At 59.1% G+C, this 17,902-nt stretch overlaps 1 protein-coding gene across 1 annotated transcript in view; it reads right to left on the reverse strand.

Annotated features, from left to right (window-relative positions):
* Positions 1-380: 380 nt before the first annotated feature.
* Positions 381-17,902, reverse strand: part of FBXL18 (F-box and leucine rich repeat protein 18) — a 29,276-nt gene continuing 11,754 nt past the window's right edge. Inside the window, exons 3-4 of the mRNA XM_065892873.1 lie at positions 15,546-15,764; positions 381-537 (exon numbers count right to left, since the gene is read on the reverse strand). Of these exons, the coding sequence (XP_065748945.1) occupies positions 381-537; positions 15,546-15,764 (376 nt within the window). The remainder of the gene's footprint in view (positions 538-15,545; positions 15,765-17,902) is intronic.

Consider the following 17,902-nt stretch of genomic DNA (forward strand, 5'->3'; position numbering starts at 1 on the left):
GTACGGCCGTGGGGTCACGTGGCGCTCTGGGGACCTGGCCCCCAAGGAGTCAGCGTCCTGGCGATGGGTGTCTCAGCCCAAGACCACGCCGGCCAGGCCCGCAGGTCGCCTGACAACCGGCCCTGCTGCCGCTGCCTCATGCGTCTCAGCCAGAGCGTCACTGAGCACAGACTCCTCACAAGAGGAGGCCCCTAAGGGCTGGGGAGGGGGCTTCCTTCCTCCGGTGGCCCACCGGGCATCCGGCGTCCTCGGGCAGGTGAGCAGCCGCGGCGGCCGTGGCAAGGCCGGAAGCCACACACCTGACCGGGGCAGTCCTGCTTCCTCGGCCACGGAGACGCAGCGGCCACAGGCGGCGACGGGCCGGAGGGGGCCCACTCCTGTCACCACCACAGATTTGGCGGCTCCTCGGCCACTCTGCTTTTAAATAAGGTGACCTCGTCCAGGTGCACCATGGGAACGTCTCGGATGACATCGGTCAGGCCCTCGTGGAGCAGAGGGAAGATGACGACGTTCAGCGCGGGCCGCTCGGCCTGGAAACTGAACCAGAGGCAGGCTGTTAGCAGGACCACGGAGGGAGGGACGGAGGGAGGGAGGCTGGGCTCAGGGCGTGGAGGCGGCCAGGGTCAGGCTGTGTCCCAGAGCACCGGCTGACACAGGAATGTGCCTCCGGGGCCCCTCACGCTGAGGCTCCAGGGAGCAGGCAGGAGGGCAGCCCGTCGGGGCAGGCCCCTGCCTTCCCGAGCAGCGGGGGTCCCTGAAGGGTAACACCCAGGGGGCTGCAGAAACAGCGTCTGTGGTCACCGGAGGCCCCACGGCCAGGACACCCGCAGGGGAGTGGAGAGAGGGGACAGGCGGCCAAACCCTCATGCCCACAGGCCACCCTCGAGGGACATGAACGCCCAAGTCAGGTGAGGCAGCCACTCTGCCAGGAGACCAAAGCAAGGAACACGTGACAAGTAACTGTCAGATGACCCTCTCACCTTCCACACCCACGGGCGACAGGCTCCACCCCGTGGGGTGTGAGACAACATCCACGGAGCATCTGCCAGGCCAGGCACCACACTGGAGCTGGCCCCAGTGGCCAGCCAGTGAGGTGACCCTCTCCCTTCCCACCTGGAACCCGAGGTGACTCTGGTCATGGGAGAAACTTCCATCTCGTGGGGCTCAAAGGGCGAGAGGCAGGAAGGTGCCCACACAATTTGCCAAAGCTAAAGCCGGGTCCCAAGTCCCGCGCCTGCTTCAGGGAACAAGGAAAGCGCAGTCCCAGCCTCCCCCTGCCCCCGGCCCCCCAGCAACACTGAGCTGGATTTGCTGGATTTACGACATATGTAAAATGAACGCCAGAAAGACACTCATAAAACTTCATGTTCTGGCAATAAAAATGCCGAGGAAATACCTCCCGGTCCTGTGCGCTGCGTTCTGCCCCCGGCAGCAGCGTCTGTGACCGTGAACCGGCAAGTCCTCACCTGCAAACCCGCTGTGCGATCTACTCTGCTTGAAACAAAATACCCTCAGGTGTGGGATGTGCGTGCAAGGCTCCTGCCTGCCTGCCACCCTGAGGCTCTTAATGAGCGGCTGCCAAGATGCTGAAGGGGGATTAATTTCTCTCCCAAAGCGAGGAATGTGGCCGCGTGTTGTCCCTTCCCGCCGCCCTGACCGCCGACGCGCACGCAGGGCGGAGGGGCCGCCCCAGAATCAAACCAACTTCCTTCTCAAGGCTTTCTCCACGGGGTCGGCACCGGGGTCGGCTCCGACCTGGGCAGGGCTGGGGGGCCGCGCCCGCACCCGCCTCTCTGTAAAGCCCCTCCCCGGCCCGAGGAGCCAGGGCTGGGGCTCCCCCGGGCGGAAGGAGGCAAGCTCTCGGCCGGGCCTCACGTGCGGGCCGAGAGCTCCGCGGGTTCTGCTGGGTCACCTGCACATGTGTTCTAATGTTTATTTGTGTGATTCAAATATAGTTTGAGATTTAGGTAAACAGACACAATGAAATAAAGTAAAACTCCTTCCAGCTACCCACATTCAGAACTAGCCTGATGACCGCCAGCAGGACAGGCCGCCTCTTGGGACCACTCCCCTGACCAGGGCTACTCACATTACTAAAGACCCGAGGGGGCAGCCTCTGGCCTGGAGTCACGAGCACAAAGCCAGGCCTGCGAGGTCCACGGGTTCACCTTCAGGCACAGGCGTGCGTGCCCTCCTGGCGCACTCCCCCCTCCCTGGGCACCCTCCCGTGCACGCATTCCCCAGGCCCAGCTCTGCACTCAGCTGCCCCCATGCCATCCTGGGCAGCAGAGAGAGCAGAGCCCTGCCCCTGCAACCGTGCTAGCCTGGATCCCACCTGGGGGCGACAGAGGCAAGAGCTACAGAGCTCGCACGCTAAGCCCGCGACAGGGGCCGCTCACTCGGGCCGCTCACTCGCTCTGAAACCTGCAGAGCGAGTTGCAGATGGATGCCACCGTGGAGACGCCCCTCCCGAAGGGTCTGAGGGTGACTCAGGGCTTTCAAAAACACAGAGGTTCAGGAAAGTTCAACCATACTTACTCTCTGCCATTTATAACAGCCGGAAGGGAGATACCACATTGAAGAAAACTTTCTACCTGAGGCTGTTAAAAACACACCAGGGAATTTAAAATGGGGCCTTCGGCTATCTGAAAAACCAGCTGCCCAAAATACCTTCCTTCTCTGAGCCTCCAAGGAAGCAAGCAAGATTTTGCTTGTTTTAAAACCATTCTTTTTGGGCTTCCCTGGTGGTGCAGTGGTTAAGAATCCGCCAGCCAATGCAGGGGATACGGGTTTGAGCCCTGGCCAGGGAAGATCCCACATGCCGCGAAGCAACTAAGCCCGTGCGCCACAACTACTGAGCCTGTGTGCCGCAACTACTGAAGCCCATGCGTCTGGAGCCCATGCTCCACCACAAGAGAAGCCACCGCAATGAGCAGCCCGTGCACTGCAACGAGGAGTAGCCCCCGCTCACCGCAACTGGAGAAAGCCCAGGCGCAGCAACGAAGACCCTATGCAGCCATTAATTAAATTATTTTTTTTAAAGGCACTGTTTTGGGGCTTCCCTGGTGGCACAGTGGTCGAGAGTCCGCCTGCCGATGCAGGGGACGCGGGTTCGTGCCCCGGTCCGGGAAGATCCCACGTGCCGCGGAGCGGCTGGGCCCGTGAGCCACGGCCGCTGGGCCTGCGCGTCCGGAGCCTGTGCTCCGCAACGGGAGAGGCCACAACGGTGAGAGGCCCGCATACCGCAAAAAAAAAAAAGGCACTGTTTTGTTTAGAGAGAAAATACCATAAAGAAAGAGCAAAGGGGAGCGCAGGGGCCTCCCACCGCGCCCACTGCCCAGCGGCTCTGGCCGCCGCGCCACACACTCTCCTGCCGTGCTGAGCACGTTCTTTCCAGACGCGTCTCAAATGTCGGCGACCAGAGTCAGGTTTGGTGAATTTCCTTCCAGTCCTCACGGTGTGTCCACTCCACCCCCAAAGCAACAAAACACCCAGCGACCACCTCCTCCCATGGTCCCGCCCGGCCAGCAGGGCGCCACACCTGCCTGGCCACTTCCCTAGGGGACGCAACTTAGGGAGCCCTTTAACTATCGTATGGATAAACATCACTTAATGCAGCATAACCACAACTGTGCTTTGAGTTGTTTCTTCAGAATCAATTCCAGAATGCATGAACACTTTTACACTTGCAAAGGCAGGCCCACAAAGGGCTCGGGCAGCACTTCAGGGCCACAGCAAGAAGCCGGCCGAGCCGCCTGCCCCAATGGGCCTCGAGAACGCTGCTGCAGAGCTACCAGAGGGAAGGGGGACCGGGGAGGGACCGCCCGCTTCACACCTGCCTGTGACCGTCGTGGAGGAGCAGAGAACCGGCCTGGCCAGGAGGGCTGGGCTCCAACTCGTCACAGACACAGGCAGAGGGCACGGCAGCCGCAGCCCCCAGGAGCTCAGGCCCGGCCACTGCACGGAAGACGCAGAAAGGGGTGTCCTGCACAGTCACCATGCTGGCAGTAGCTCTGGGCCCGACGCCCCCCGAGTGCGTGAAGGGGCCCCGGGGACCTGAGTCTCTGCACCTGGTCCTGCAGGTGCCGCAGAGCTGGAAGGGCTCTGGGAGGGGCCGGCTGGGGACGCAGCCTGTCAATCATCTAAGATCTGAACACCTGCTGGGTTTGTTTCTTTGCCTGAGAAATTAGAAAAAAAATTAAAGTTGACAGCCTCTTCCTCTGCAAATAAAGGTCTTATAGAAAACCCAAAGTCAGAAAAGCCACTCACACTATAACAACTATCTTCAAGAAGCACAGAGGGGTTTCCCTGGTGGCGCAGTGGTTGAGGGTCCGCCTGCCAATGCAGGGGACACGAGTTCGTGCCCCGGTCCGGGAGGATCCCACATGCTGCGGAGCGGCTGGGCCCGTGAGCCATGGCCGCCGAGCCTGCGCTCCGCAACGGGAGAGGCCACAACAGTGAGAGGCCCGCGTACCGCAAAGAAAAAAAAAGCACAGAGGCGGGCGGTGGCCAAGAATAAAACATCCATCAAAGGTTCAAAGAACTCAGATGATGCTCTGGGCAGGCGTGTGGGGTGCGCCCTTCTCAGCTCCCCACCAAACTTGCTGGGACCCACAGGGCACCTCGGAGCAGCCTGGAATCTGCCCTCACGCAGAGGAAGGGGGTGGGAGAGACCCTCGGTGTCAGCTGTCATGGTCCGATGCGGCCCCCAGGTCCCATGTGGGAGAGGATTGTAAATCCGAGGGCCTGACCCCTGGAGCCGGTAACTCCAGTGCGAGGCTCTGTCACCAGAAAGGCCTGAAGGACAAAGTCCAGGACAAAACAGAAGGCAGAGGAGCAGGTTTGGGATGTCCCCAGGGCTCCTCCCCTCCCCCGCAAGACGCTGTCAGGGCCTCTCCCCAGGAACGACAACACAGATTTCTTGTAGTAGCCTTCCAGAAACACTTTATGCACGTGCCAGCAGAGAAACAGATTACGCCCCTGCTTTTGTTTGAGACACACTTTGAAAGATTCCCTTTGGTGACCCCAAGTGCTTCCTCGTTCTTTTATCAGCTGCATTTCATTCCATCAACTGGAGGCATCATATTTATTTCCCAGTCTCCTACCGATGAACACTTGGGTTGTTTTCAATCTTTTGCTAAATCGAACAGCACCGCCATGAAGAGCTCTATGCAAACCCCATGGATAAGCCCGTCCACAGAACCGAAGCCTAAAGGCGGGAGCTTAGTTGGGTCAGGGGTGTACGTTCCGATCCACAGAGGTGGCCCACCTACCTTGGGCCACGGGCTGGTCTCTTCCCTCCACTAACACAAGCAGGCTTTGCCTGAGGGGGTGGAAAACGTTATACCGAAGTGCACCCCGGGCAGTGCAGTCCCATGGGACCAGCACCCACGCCCCAGAAGCCCTGGGCCCCCCTGGCAGTCACCTCCTCGACCCCTACCAGAGCGGACCACCGCCGGCTTTTGAACTCTCCAGAAACAGAGTTGTTCGCTGTAATTTAGTTCCTGGTTTTCTCACGGGGGAGGCTGGGTGCTTTCTCTCAGCTGAGAATCACCTGCAGCCCCTGTCCTGTGCCCTCAGACCCCCGCCTGGTTTGAATGGTGCTACTGGTCCTGTCCTCACTGCTGGGCAGGCAGGAGGCCGGGACAATCCGACCTCTGGCAGTGACAGGACCTGCAGATGGTTCTCCTAGTTCGTCATTTTCTGTAAATGATTTTTTAAAACACGCAAAGATATTCAACTTCATTCACAAAAAATATGAGTTGAAAACCACGGTGTCAACAGACAAAAGGACAAACAAAATATGACCTATCCACAGGCTGGAATCTCACTCGGCCTTAAAAGGAAGGGATTCTGACACGTGCTACAACATGGACGAACCTCGAGGACATCATGCTAATAATAAAGCAGACATCATGAACAAATACTGTAGGATTCTGCTTCTGTGAGGTACCTACAGGGGTCAAGGTCATAGACAGAGAGCAGAACGGTGCTTGGCAGGAGTTGGGGGAAAGAGGAGAAGGGGGGTGTTGTTTAACACATATGGAGTTGCTGTTTGGGACGATAAAAAGGTTTTGGGTATAGACTGTGGTGATAGGTGCACCACAGCATTTAATGCCTCTGAACTGTATACTTACAAATGGCTAAAACGATAACTATTATCTTATAAATGTTTTACCACAATAAAAAATTTAAAAGGAAGGAACAGAATCTGCCTTCAGAGAAACGGAGAGATGCCCATTGCTCACAACTACCCTGGTGACCTGGCGCCGCACGTCGTCCGCCCTCACCTGCCACGGGGCTGATGCCGCCAGCTGGGGACTCATGCCAGTCTTCCACAGCCCAAAGCCAGGAACGCCAGGCATCACTGTCCCCAGACCTTCGCTGAATCAATCCTCCAAGAGACCCCTAAGAAAAGGGAGGTGTGTGAACCCCGGCAGAGACAGGACGACAGAACACAGCTGCGTTTCTCGTTACAGAAGAGACAGCCACCCTACGTCGCCCTCGAGGGAGGGACCCTCAGGAGTGCGAAGCACGGCCTGGCGACCAGTAGGTCCCCAGGGACGTTCCGTGCTGTTGCGGCGTGAACACCAGCAGGAGCCCGGAGTCTGACCGCAGATCCAAGCCTCGGGCCCGACCCCAGCTCCCTGCTCGGAGCCACGGTGATTCCGGCCCCAGAGACCTCACCTGGAAAATGAGGGGCTCCAGTGACGACGGAAGAATTCCTGTTCCAGAGAACTACTCGGCGGTGGGAAGAGGCTGCGTGCCCGGCAGCAGGTGCAGCCACCGCCCTCGCCCCCTCCTCGGTGGCCTGGACAGCCCTGGCCACAGGAGATTCTAAGCAGTGGACATCTTCCACACTCATCAGTCGCCGGGGCTGCAGGCGCGCCCCTGATGTGACCCGCTGGCTGCTGCGCTGCGGCCCACGGCGCGCGGCCCGAGCCCTGCCAGCTCCCAGACCAGCCTCTTGGGTGTCCACCACAAACGGAGCCAGAACTCGCCAGCCAGCGAGCTCTGCGTCAAGGCCAAGGATTCCTCCAGTTGAGCCTGCAGCAGCGAACCCCTGCTGGCCTGGTATTTTTCGTGACACTCCCAGATCACCATTCCAGGTAGGAAGGACAAACGGACCCCAGAGACCTGTCCCGCGCGGCAGTGAGCTGAGGATCCAAGATGGGGTCCCACTGCCCCTTTAATGCAATTACGGTGGCGGAACAGCACGCCAACTCTGTATCTTAGAATCCACTTTCAACTCTGAAGCTCCCAGTGCGCCCCAGACTTAAACAATGTATCCCTGTATCTGTAAACTTCCCTGGTTCTACACTTGCGTACAGAACACAAACACAGAGGGGCGGGAAGCACTGCATCTGGGCGGGAGGCCCTGGAGCCCAGGCGCCCGTCAGCAGCACGGCTGACTGTGTCTGCTCAGGCCTGGGCTGCTGCCTCTTGGCCTCGTGGGCCCACATTCCTCGCAGTCCAGGGGGAGGGGAGGAATTTCCACATGGGCTCCAGAGACGTGACCCCGTCCAGTGGGATGCTGGGCCTAGGGGGACGGAGGACCAAGCCCGCTCCCGCCCCAGGGTCGGAGTCCTCCCGACGCTCCTGAGAAAGGGGGCTGTGGCCAGTCAACACATGTGGCCTGGAGCGGACGAGACCCCCGAGGGCGCGGCCCGGGAAGGCCCTGCCTTGTGGGAAAGTGCTCAGCCCGCTTCAGAACCAATGCGTCCTCACCCCGGATGGCTCGGCTCGGACAGGGACACGTCAGGGTGAGAGCCTTTTCTGCCCCACCATCCTGCTTCCTCAAAGTAAGCACCTCTGCCCCTCGGACCGGGTACCGTGGGTTATTACAGGAGGTAGCAGAACGGCCACACTGGCCTCCAACGCCTGCTCGGCCATTTACCCTCGGGACGGGATGACCAGGACGCCCCCAAACCTCACAGAGCTGGGCTGCCTCTTTTGTCAAGGGGGGAGAAGGCACCGCACCAGGGGATCGTAGGGGACCCTGAACAACGCCACTAAGGCGGGCACACACAGTCGGCAGCGAGCCACCACCAGGAGACAGCGGTGCCAGGAAGCAGGGACAATGGTTGCTGGTTTACAGACAGGACACTGGGCTCAGAGAGGGAAGTGACGGGTTCAAAGTCACAGAGCAACGAGGCCAGGAGGTGAGCACGTCATGGGATCTGAGGATGTGGGCGGGGGGGGGGTCTGACCTCAGCGGGACGCCACGTGTCACCCCGCGTACTACCAAAAGAGAAGCAAGTGAGGACACCGCCCTCACCCAGGCCAGAGTTCACGAGGCCTCGAAGGGAACTTTCAGGAATGTGAGAGTCAAAGGAAATCGAGAAAGCTCTGAAATCCCTGGGAAGGGCGCCCCACCCACTGCATGTCTGGGAGAAAGTGGACAGCAGAGGCGTGGCTGGGTGCACAGCACGGAGACGCCCAGGGCACCCCCGCGACGGGCCACAGGGCTCCTCGGTGGGTCAGGCGGTACTGACTTGGCCAGGAAGGGTGACTCAGGGTTTCTAGGAGAGACAGGAAGTGAAACAGACAGAGAGGCTGGCTCTGCTCACTGGACAGGGTGTCCCCAAGGCCAGGTGGTCGGGGGAGCCCAATGGGAATCCAGTGAACTCAGGGTGTTCCCAGGGCAGGAGCGGGGAGGGAGGCCGGCAGGAGAGCTGCTCCCCGGAGCAGCCACAAGGCATCGCTGCTCTCAGCGGCACTGGCCCAAACGAAGTCCAGCCTGGCGCTGGGGCCACCAGAAGGGCCCAAGGTGAGGGAAGATGCAGAAGGAAGCCACTCCAAAACCTCGCGGAGGCTGCCTGCCACCGGACATCCGAGAAACGTCCAGAGGCTCACATTTCAAACTTGAAAGAGCAAAGCCAAGATCCAGAAGATAAAACAAGAGAACGAACGCTGACAGGATGCCGCTGTACACACAGCACCTCCCACATGGGCCTGCCGTGAACTCACCTCACAAGGGAGGAACCAAGGCAGCCCATCCGAGGCCACCGCCACCGGAGAGGTCCTGGCGGTGCAGGGACCCAGAGCTGCAGGTCTCGGTGCCAAACCCAGAGGGCACGACAACAAGAAGAACCTGCCGACGACCACCAGCTGAGACGTATCTCCACGCGGGGCAGCACGGGAACCGGAACAAGTGCTGGCCCGGGGAGAGGCAACACCTTCCTAGGGACAGGACTGCAGACACAACACCAGCCCCGCTGGCTGAGTCACAGGAAACAGGGGGGCCTCTCAATGTCACACAGGTGAGCAGGCAGGTGCCTCAATAATCCTCTGAGCTCGAGGCAGGGAAAAGGGTGAGAAGAAAGAAACTCATCAGAAAAAGTGACAACAGGGGCTTCCCTGGTAGCGCAGTGGTTAAGAATCCTCCTGCCAATGCAGGGGACACGGGTTCGAGCCCTGGTCCGGGAAGATCCCACATGCCGCGGAGCAGCTAAGCCCGTGCGCCACAACTACTGAAGCCTGCGTGCCTAGAGCCTGTGCTCCGCAACAAGAGAAGCCACCGCAATGAGAAGCCCACGTACCGCAACAAAGAGTAGCCCCCGCTCGCCGCAACTAGAGAAAGCCTGCACGCAGCAACAAAGATCCAACGCAGCCAAAAATAAATAAATAAATAAATTTATTTTTTAAAAAAGAAAGAAAAAGTGACAACTCCAGCCTTTCCTTTTCACGCGCCCCCGGGGAGGAATGCGGGCCTGCTGTGAAGCACCGGAAGCGCCAGGCGGGCCGGCTACCGTGAGCCACGGCACCACCTGCTGGGCGCCTCGCAGAAAAGCAGCTGGGACCCCACTGCGCCGCAGCAAAGGCCTGAAGGGGACACAAACGCTGTCCTTCCAGTGCTGGGGTCCTGCTGCACCATCACCGGCCTCTTGGAGCCTCAGTTTCCCCATCTGAATGCTGGGGCTTAGGGCGTGTAGCTCAAAGGGCTTTTGGAGGTGAGAACAACAGAGACAGCACACAGTACCGGCACCAAGGGAGCGCTGGTGAAGAGGCACTAGCGCGGCCCCTGGCATCCAGGACAGGGCCCAGAGCAGGAGCTGGAAGAATGTTGGCTGGAGGAGCCCACAAAGGGGGCCACGCTCCAACACGCACAGGGCTCCCAGCACCTCAGCCGGCACCAGGCGCTCAGTGGGTACCCGCCACGGCCCAGGCCTGTGCCAGGGCTGGGACACAGGGGACAGAGGGGCTGGCACAGCTTCCGCCCAGGAAGTCCACTTAACCAACGCCAGCCTCAGGCCTGGTCTCGAATACCGTGCACCGAGCACCCAGAAGGAAAAAAGAGCTATTGCACGCTGGCCCTCAAAAAACTCATTATCTAACAGGAGATGCAAAGAACGCAATAATTTTGGGGGGAGAGTGCTATGCGCCCTAGGAAAGGGGCAGGTGTGTGCTGTCTGAGAGGCCAGAGGAGGGAGCTCCCAGCCCAGTGAGAGGCTGCACTGGCGTGGGCCCCGAACACAGGCCCCAAGGACAGGCCAGGAGCAGGCTGCCGGCAGGAAGAGGCTGGCAGACACGGACCTCGCGAGCAGAACCAAGAGTGAGCACAAGACTCCCAGGGCAGCAACCCACACCTAGTGCCAAGTCCAATCAACTGGCCTGGAGCCCTGTGTTGTGATGGATTCTGAGGATCAGAACGACAGAGCAGCTCCATCAGCCAACAGTGCCCATGAGGGATGCTCCCACCCTCTCCATCACAAGCGCAGCTCTTCTGAACTGCCTGGTGACCTCAGATGTCCTCCACTTTGCAGAAGGCTCCTGCGTGTACACACAGTGGGAAAACCAGCAATGCCCAAAGCTGGTCCCCCCACTGCAGGAAGTCACCCCTCAAGGCTGAGAAGTGACCGAATCCTACACGGGTCTCGGAGCCCCTGGAGCAGAACTCTTCCAGCAGGGAGGTGTCAGCTCCCAGGAGAGGAGCCCCCGTGAATGTGACCTACTGCAGGTTTGCGAGGGTGAAGAGGACCAACGTTCCTCCCGGCCGCTTCAAGGGCAGAGGCAGGCAGAGCCACAGTGACGTCACGATCGCCACGCCCAAGAAAAGCAGGCTCCCGTCCTCACACACCCATCGCCAGCCCAGTGGGCAGAGAGCAGGAGGGAGAGAGCGCTGCGTGGAGCGGCCACACCACCTGCCCGGCACCCTGTTTTCCAAACAGCTACCGTCTGTCCGAGTCCACGTGCCTGGGCGCCGTACAGCCTGTAACCCATTTAGCCCACCAGCTAAGTTTAGCATCAGCTCAATCGCAGAAAATGGGGACACCGAGGGGTGGATACACGACGGTGAGCGGTGAGCGGGCCCCTTCCCCAGGTTCCCCAGCCGGGAAAACCCAGGCCGAAGTGAAGGAGAGTCAAGAGTACACAGAGTTAGCTGTGTCGGCCAGACCAGAATCACCACGACGTCCTGTAACGGATAGCAAACGGCATAACAAATAACTACGTGCAGCTTTATTTAATGACACAAAAGACACCCATGATGCAGTGTTAACTCAAAACAATCAGAGCACAAAGCCATTCGATAACTCCAGCCTGGATGTGCTGGCCATGCCGGCCGGTGGAGCCAAGGGGATTCGCACTTGAAAACAGCTTGAGGCGTAGAGTCTAAATTTTTTTTTAAATACTTATTTAGTTAGTTGCGGCATGCGAACTCCTAGTTGCGGCATGTGGGATCCAGCTCCCCGACCAGGGATCGAACCCGGGCCCCCTACATTGGGAGCGCAGAGTCTCAGCCACTGGACCACCAGGGAAGTCCCTGAATTTTTAGAGATACTATAAACACCAGGGAGGGGAAAACCTTAGCTAGGATTCCTCCTGGGACACTCAACAGCAAACCACAAGGACAGGGGACCACCACGAGGACTGTCCGGCAGGGTGGCCGGAGCCCTGTGACTCCGGAGACCCCCTGGCGATGGCACTTCTGTAATTCTGTGACCAGCTGGGCCTCCTCGTGGTCATGTCCCGCCACCCGAGGGACATGGAAAGCTGGGAGAGGAAAGCTGCGACGCTCTAGGCCGTGCCTCAAAGAGGCGGCCACCCTCAGCGCTCCGCCAGGGACACCGCTGACATGGGCGGATTTCCGCTCCAGAGGCTCTAAGCGCTTCACGCCCCTAGCGACCTGCTCAGCTCACATCCCCCCGCAGGAAGCGCCGCTCCAGGCCTGCACTCCAATCCTGGGCACTTATCTAAGTGCTAGCTGGACCAACCATCAAACTCCAGGACCCACCCACTAGGGGAAGGCGGGGCCTGGTTTGCGGGGAGCAGCAGAGGCAAGGCCACACGCCTTCCGCAAAGGCCCCTGACGGAGGGCAAAGGGCGGGGAGCGCTGCCCCGGAAGGAGGGAAAATTGCTTTAAACCCTCTGCCTTTTAATCCCCACAACCATTCGAGCAACTGCTGCCCCTAAATGCAAACAAAGCGCAGAGACACAGGAAACTCAGTGAAATTGGCCTCAGGTCACAGAAACAAAGTGGAATGCAGGTCCCGTTGTGAATGTGCCCATCGCCGCTGGACTGCATGCCTTGAAACGTCTAAAGTAACAAACTTTAGGTTATGTGTATTAAAGGGTCTTCAAAACATACCATCTCCTCTTATTAAGAAAAGTAGACCTTGGCATCTCAAAGGACGTCAGCAGAGCTGGCCAGCGGGTGCACAGCCATCAGCCCTCACTACGGTTGACTCCAGATGAGCCATCTGAGGTCAACCTAAGACAGAGGTAAGTGACCTCATATCAGGGAACTGCAGTCAATTATTCGGAGACATAAGTTCCACCCCCTCCCCGACTTCTCCAGTGTGAGCTGGAAGGCTCAGAAATCCCAAGGGTCTCTGCACTTGACATCAGCGGCCCTCACACAGGCCGCCTTGGGCCAGGAGAAGTTCCCGAGCACTGCAGAGGCACACAGGTGAGAGAAGTCACAGAATATGGAGGAGCCGGCCTGAGTGGACCCTGCGGACGTCACCTCACTGAACTGCTTCCCTACAGATCTCAGGCAAAGCCAAGTCACCACCTCGGGCTGGACAGACAGTAAATACTCACTTGACCAAAGGTATCTGGCAACTCGCTCAGTTAACACCCAGCGGGACCTGCGTTTACAGGAAGTCTTTGAACCTTCTGCACACGCAGCGGTCAAGTTCACGTCTGGCAGTCTCCAGGGAGATTCCCCATAGCCATCACTCAAAGCCCACGGAGCTGTATTTTGCACACAAACCAAGAGGCTTTGCTGCCTAGGTTCTCAGACCAAGGTACGGGAGAGGTGGCAGATTTAAGAGGAAGCTTAGGGTGTACGGGGGCCAGTGCGGGATGGCATTAAACCCACAGCCGTAACCTGAATCAACAGTGAACACGGTGGGCAGGGAAAGCCGGGAGGACGCAGCCTCAGGACTCGAGGCCAGGGCCCACGACAGGCGCCAGCACAGGCGGCCGCAGCACAGGCTCGCTGGTCCCAAGTCCCCCACCCGCTCCCGAAAGGAACCCCACAGTAGAGTCCCCGAGGGATGTGAAGAGACGGTCACAAACGAGGAGACGGTACCGGGCAATTAGCACATCAAGCGATGCTCCTTGGAAACAGACGCGACACAAGCTCACACGGCAGGAGGACACGCTCACCCGGTAGCCCCGGGAGGGTCTGGCAGTGTCTCGCATGAGCAAGGACAAGGGCCAAGAACACTCACGCCCACAGGGAAGCCGGGCTTAGGAGAAGCGTCCTGGAGAGCAAGCAACTGGGCAATCTCGCGAACACAACCTACAGTGCCGCTTCTAGGGACCTGCGCGGCTGCACCCAGGGAAGCCCGCACGAGGACATTCACTAGAGCAGAGAAACAATGGAAACCACCAGGATCTCCCTCAACAGAACAGACACATGGCGTGATGAATCCGCTTGGGGGGCTGCCACACACAGCACTTAGCAGGAACACACTAGCTCCACGGGAGCCACACATGGCAGATCTCGAAACAATGCTGGGTGGACAACACAGGCTGCACACCCAGATGCAACATGACACATTCAGGGACGCTGGGAACACAGGGAAACAAAACACTGTGCTTCTCATGGACTTCTAAAATTTAAAAAGTAAACTCACACTGGACGTTCAGGGAGCCAAAGTGGCTTTATTTTAATCAATATATGATGATATATATTGATTAAATCATATCAATATATGATAATATATATAATAATATATTATTTCTATCTTTTAAGTCTCTCAAATGTCAAAGCAATACAGAAAAAGCCAGACGCAAAGGACAAACGCTATACGGTTATACTTATAGGAGGTCCCTGGAGTACAGACAGGAAGTAGAAGGGTGGGCGCCAGGGGCTGGGGGAGGGGGAGGGGGGGTTAATGTTTAATGGGGACAGAGTTTCAGTTCGGAATGGTGAAAACACTTAAAATGGAAAAAAACCAAAACAGTTAAAATGGTAAATTTTGTTATGCGTACTTTACCAGGATTTCTCTTTAACGCAGTGCTGTAAAAAGAATGAGCAACAGCTGGATGAACGGAGAATGAGCGACTTCCAAGATACATCATTAAGTGAGAAAGCAAACTGAGTGTAAGAGAGGGGATCGGGAAAACATCTGTGTACCTGCTAATCCTACAAAAGAAACATAGGAAGGGTAACTGAGAACCGGGAACATTCGTCTCTGGGTATGGGGGGGTGGGGACAATGCGGGGGGGTGGGGACAGGAGGAGGCTGAGGGGTGGACCTCACAAGAGCTCTGACCCTCCGACCTCAGTAAGGCTTCGAACACCAGAAAAACAAGGAAGCAGGCCACGCGGGACGTGGGGTGAACGCAAAGTGGAGTCCGAGGCAGTGGGAGCGAGGAACATGGCCAGGCTGAGGGAGACGGGAAGAGGCCGGCCCCAGGTCATTCGAAGACGGTGTTTGATGGGGCGACCCAGGTGCCACCTCCCAGGAGCAGAGCAGCTGCCCCACGCGCACACCGGGGGGACGGGACAAATCAGCAAACACAGCTAAGGGAATGGAGAGCCAGGCCGTCTGCTGCTGAAGGGAGAGGCTGCGAGGAAAGAGGGGGCAAAGTGTGATGAGCCCTGTGATGCAGGGTTGGAATCAGAGGCGCAGGATGAACGCGCTGTTTTCAACAGAAACGCGGACACCTGGCCAGTGCCCTCCAAGTGTCGAGGTCACGAAAGCCAGGGAAAGGCTGCGCCCGTCACAGCCTAGAAGGCCGAGGAGACCAGGCATGGCGAGGGCTCTGAAGCAAGTCCCGCACAGAACAAGGACGAGATGGGGAAGCGGACGGGATGCTAAGGGCTGCAGCTGACTCACAGCACCACGCACATTCCCGCCTCTGACAGCTGCACCAGGGGAACACGGGAGGGGCTGGATGGGGAAGAGGGTCCTGTCACGCGCGAGGGAGAGGGGCTCCCACTACGCAGAACGCTGAGCCCGGGGCAGAGAAAAGGCCAGGGGGCTCACTGCATCACCGCCCAGCACTCTCTAACTCCGAGAAACAACCTCTGGCCCCCAGGGAAGCCTAGGGAGGAACAGCGCCCGAGCCCCCACGACGCACACTCACCTGCGGAGGAGGGACTGCTGCAGGCTCCGGCAGGTGCTGAGCGACTCGCCGGTGAACAGGTGGCACACGACCACGTGCAGACAGCGCGCCATGAAGGCCAGCACAGCCTCGGGCTGTAGGGTGCCACTGCGGGACACCAGGCACAGGCGCTGCAACGCAGAGCACTGGCTCAGCGCCTGGAAGAACTGGGCGTTGGCGCTGAAGTAGGGCTGCTCCAGCCTGCAGGGAGAGAGGACGGACAGCGTGAGATCGTGGAGACGGACGCACGCTGAGCGGGGCTCCTGGTCCAGGGCCCAGACTGGCTGCCCCCAGGCCCATCCACACCACAGCCCCCAGGGGTGCCGGGTGAGGACTCAGACCCCTGGGGTCTCCCTTGGTGATCCTGATCTGGGGGGAGACCCTGCAGGCCCGACGCAACCAGATGCCCACAGACCCAGCCAAGTTGCTTCGTTCACCGCTCTGACTGCTCGGTGCGCCTACAGACCCAGAAGAGCGCGTGGCAATTGAATCGTGTCCCCCAAAAGATCTGTTGCGTTCCTAATCCTTGGTACCTGCACACGTGGCCTTATTTGGAAGCAGGATCTTTGCAGACTAAGATGAAATCACGTGGGACTGGGGTGGGTCCAGTGACCGGTTCCTTAGACACATTGTGACGGCACAGCAACACAGGAACACGCAGGGAGCTCGGGGCTGGAGTGACACGTCCACGAGCCAAGGAACCCCTCGCACTGCCAGCAGCCGCCGGAAGCTAGGGGACAGGCCTGGAACGGGCCCCCACCCAGAGCTTCCAGAAGGAACCATCCTGCCGACACCTTGACCGGGGACTTCTGACCTCTTAACTATGAGAGGGTGACTGTCTGTTGTTTTAAGCCACCTGGTCGGTGGTCATTTGTCAGGGCAGCCCCAGGACACTAGCACAGAAGCCAGGGAGAGGAAGCTGGAGCATGCACAGAGCACAGAGATCGTTTCGCAATAAATCACACAGAAGGACCAAGACGGCCCCATGGACAGAGGTCAAAGTGGATCTTGTTTACCCAAAATCTTCCCACGAGAAAACCTATTAACAAGGGTTATGCCTGGAGATCAGCACCAGACTCGGGAACCGTCCTTATTTTATAGCACTCAGCGGCACCTCGGTCCTTCTCAGACAGGTACGTGCCTCACTTGACGCTTTTAAAACCATTCTGACTGCTGCGCAGAGTCCCGGTTACCCGGCCAGAGCCGCTTCAAGGCTGGCGGCATGAGCGGGAGAGGCCAGGCAGAGATTTCCACCCAAAGCAGGCAGAAGGCACACAGGCACCGCAGCGGGCGGGAGAAGGGCTTCACGGATGATGGAGATCTGGGCACATGTGCAGGAAACTGCAGTTCAGGGGCTACGTCTGAACCCGATGGCTGAAAAGGAGGACACTTCAAAGGGTGGCCACTGGGCACCCAGCAAGGCTCTCTCTCAACGAGCCACGAAGGCCTCTGATGGACATCGTGCCAGCCACGTGGGGCCTCAGCCCTCCGAGCAAGCTGGCCAGCCCGGGAGGACAGTGCTCTGCCAGGCTGTGCCCGAGCTGTGGAAACAGTGCCTCAGGTCGGGGTGACGCTGTCCCCTGAGGCTGGCCACCCCCAAGGCCCAGGCACTGCACAAATCACTCCCTACACAAACACGGCGTCTTGCCCGGGACTGTGGGTCTCTCTGAGCCTCAGCTCTGCCCACGGGACAGCCACTGACCCTTCAGGTGGGCCGGGGCAGCTGGCAAGACCCCCATCTCCATGCGAGACCCACAGGGAACCCCGAGAGGCCTGTCTCTCCCCGTAAACTGACGAGGCCGAGTGGGTGACTTCCTGGGACGCCCCTGAGAGGCTCGTCTGCAGCTGTAGAATCTCATCATCAAAGGAGAGAAGCTTCTGGGGTGAGTGGAAAGGCCCTCCCCCATCCCCAAGAGGCGGTGGGCCTGCAGCGGGGACAGAGTCACCACCACCACCCACCACCGCCCCCCCCCCACCCCAGGCAGAAGGAGAGCCCAAGCGCTCTGGACGCAGCGACGGCCCAGGTGACGCTGACCTGGACGAGGGTGAGGGGCCGTCCACAGGCCCAAACGAGAGCCATGTGAGCCTCGGACACAGCCTCCACAGCCCTGACACCTGGGAACACTGACAAGTCACAGGACGGGCGAGGGGTTTTAAAATCAAGTCTGCGGGGCTTCCCTGGTGGCACAGCGGTTGAGAATCTGCCTGCTAACGCAGGGGACACAGGTTTGAGCCCTGGTCTGGGAGGATCCCACATGCCGCGGGGCAACTAGGCCCGTGAGCCACAACTACTGAGCCTGCACGTCTGGAGTCTGTGCACCGCAACAAGAGAGGCCGCG

This window comes from Phocoena phocoena, chromosome 15 (genome assembly GCF_963924675.1).
Source record: "Phocoena phocoena chromosome 15, mPhoPho1.1, whole genome shotgun sequence".
NCBI classification, from domain to species: Eukaryota; Metazoa; Chordata; class Mammalia; order Artiodactyla; family Phocoenidae; genus Phocoena; species Phocoena phocoena.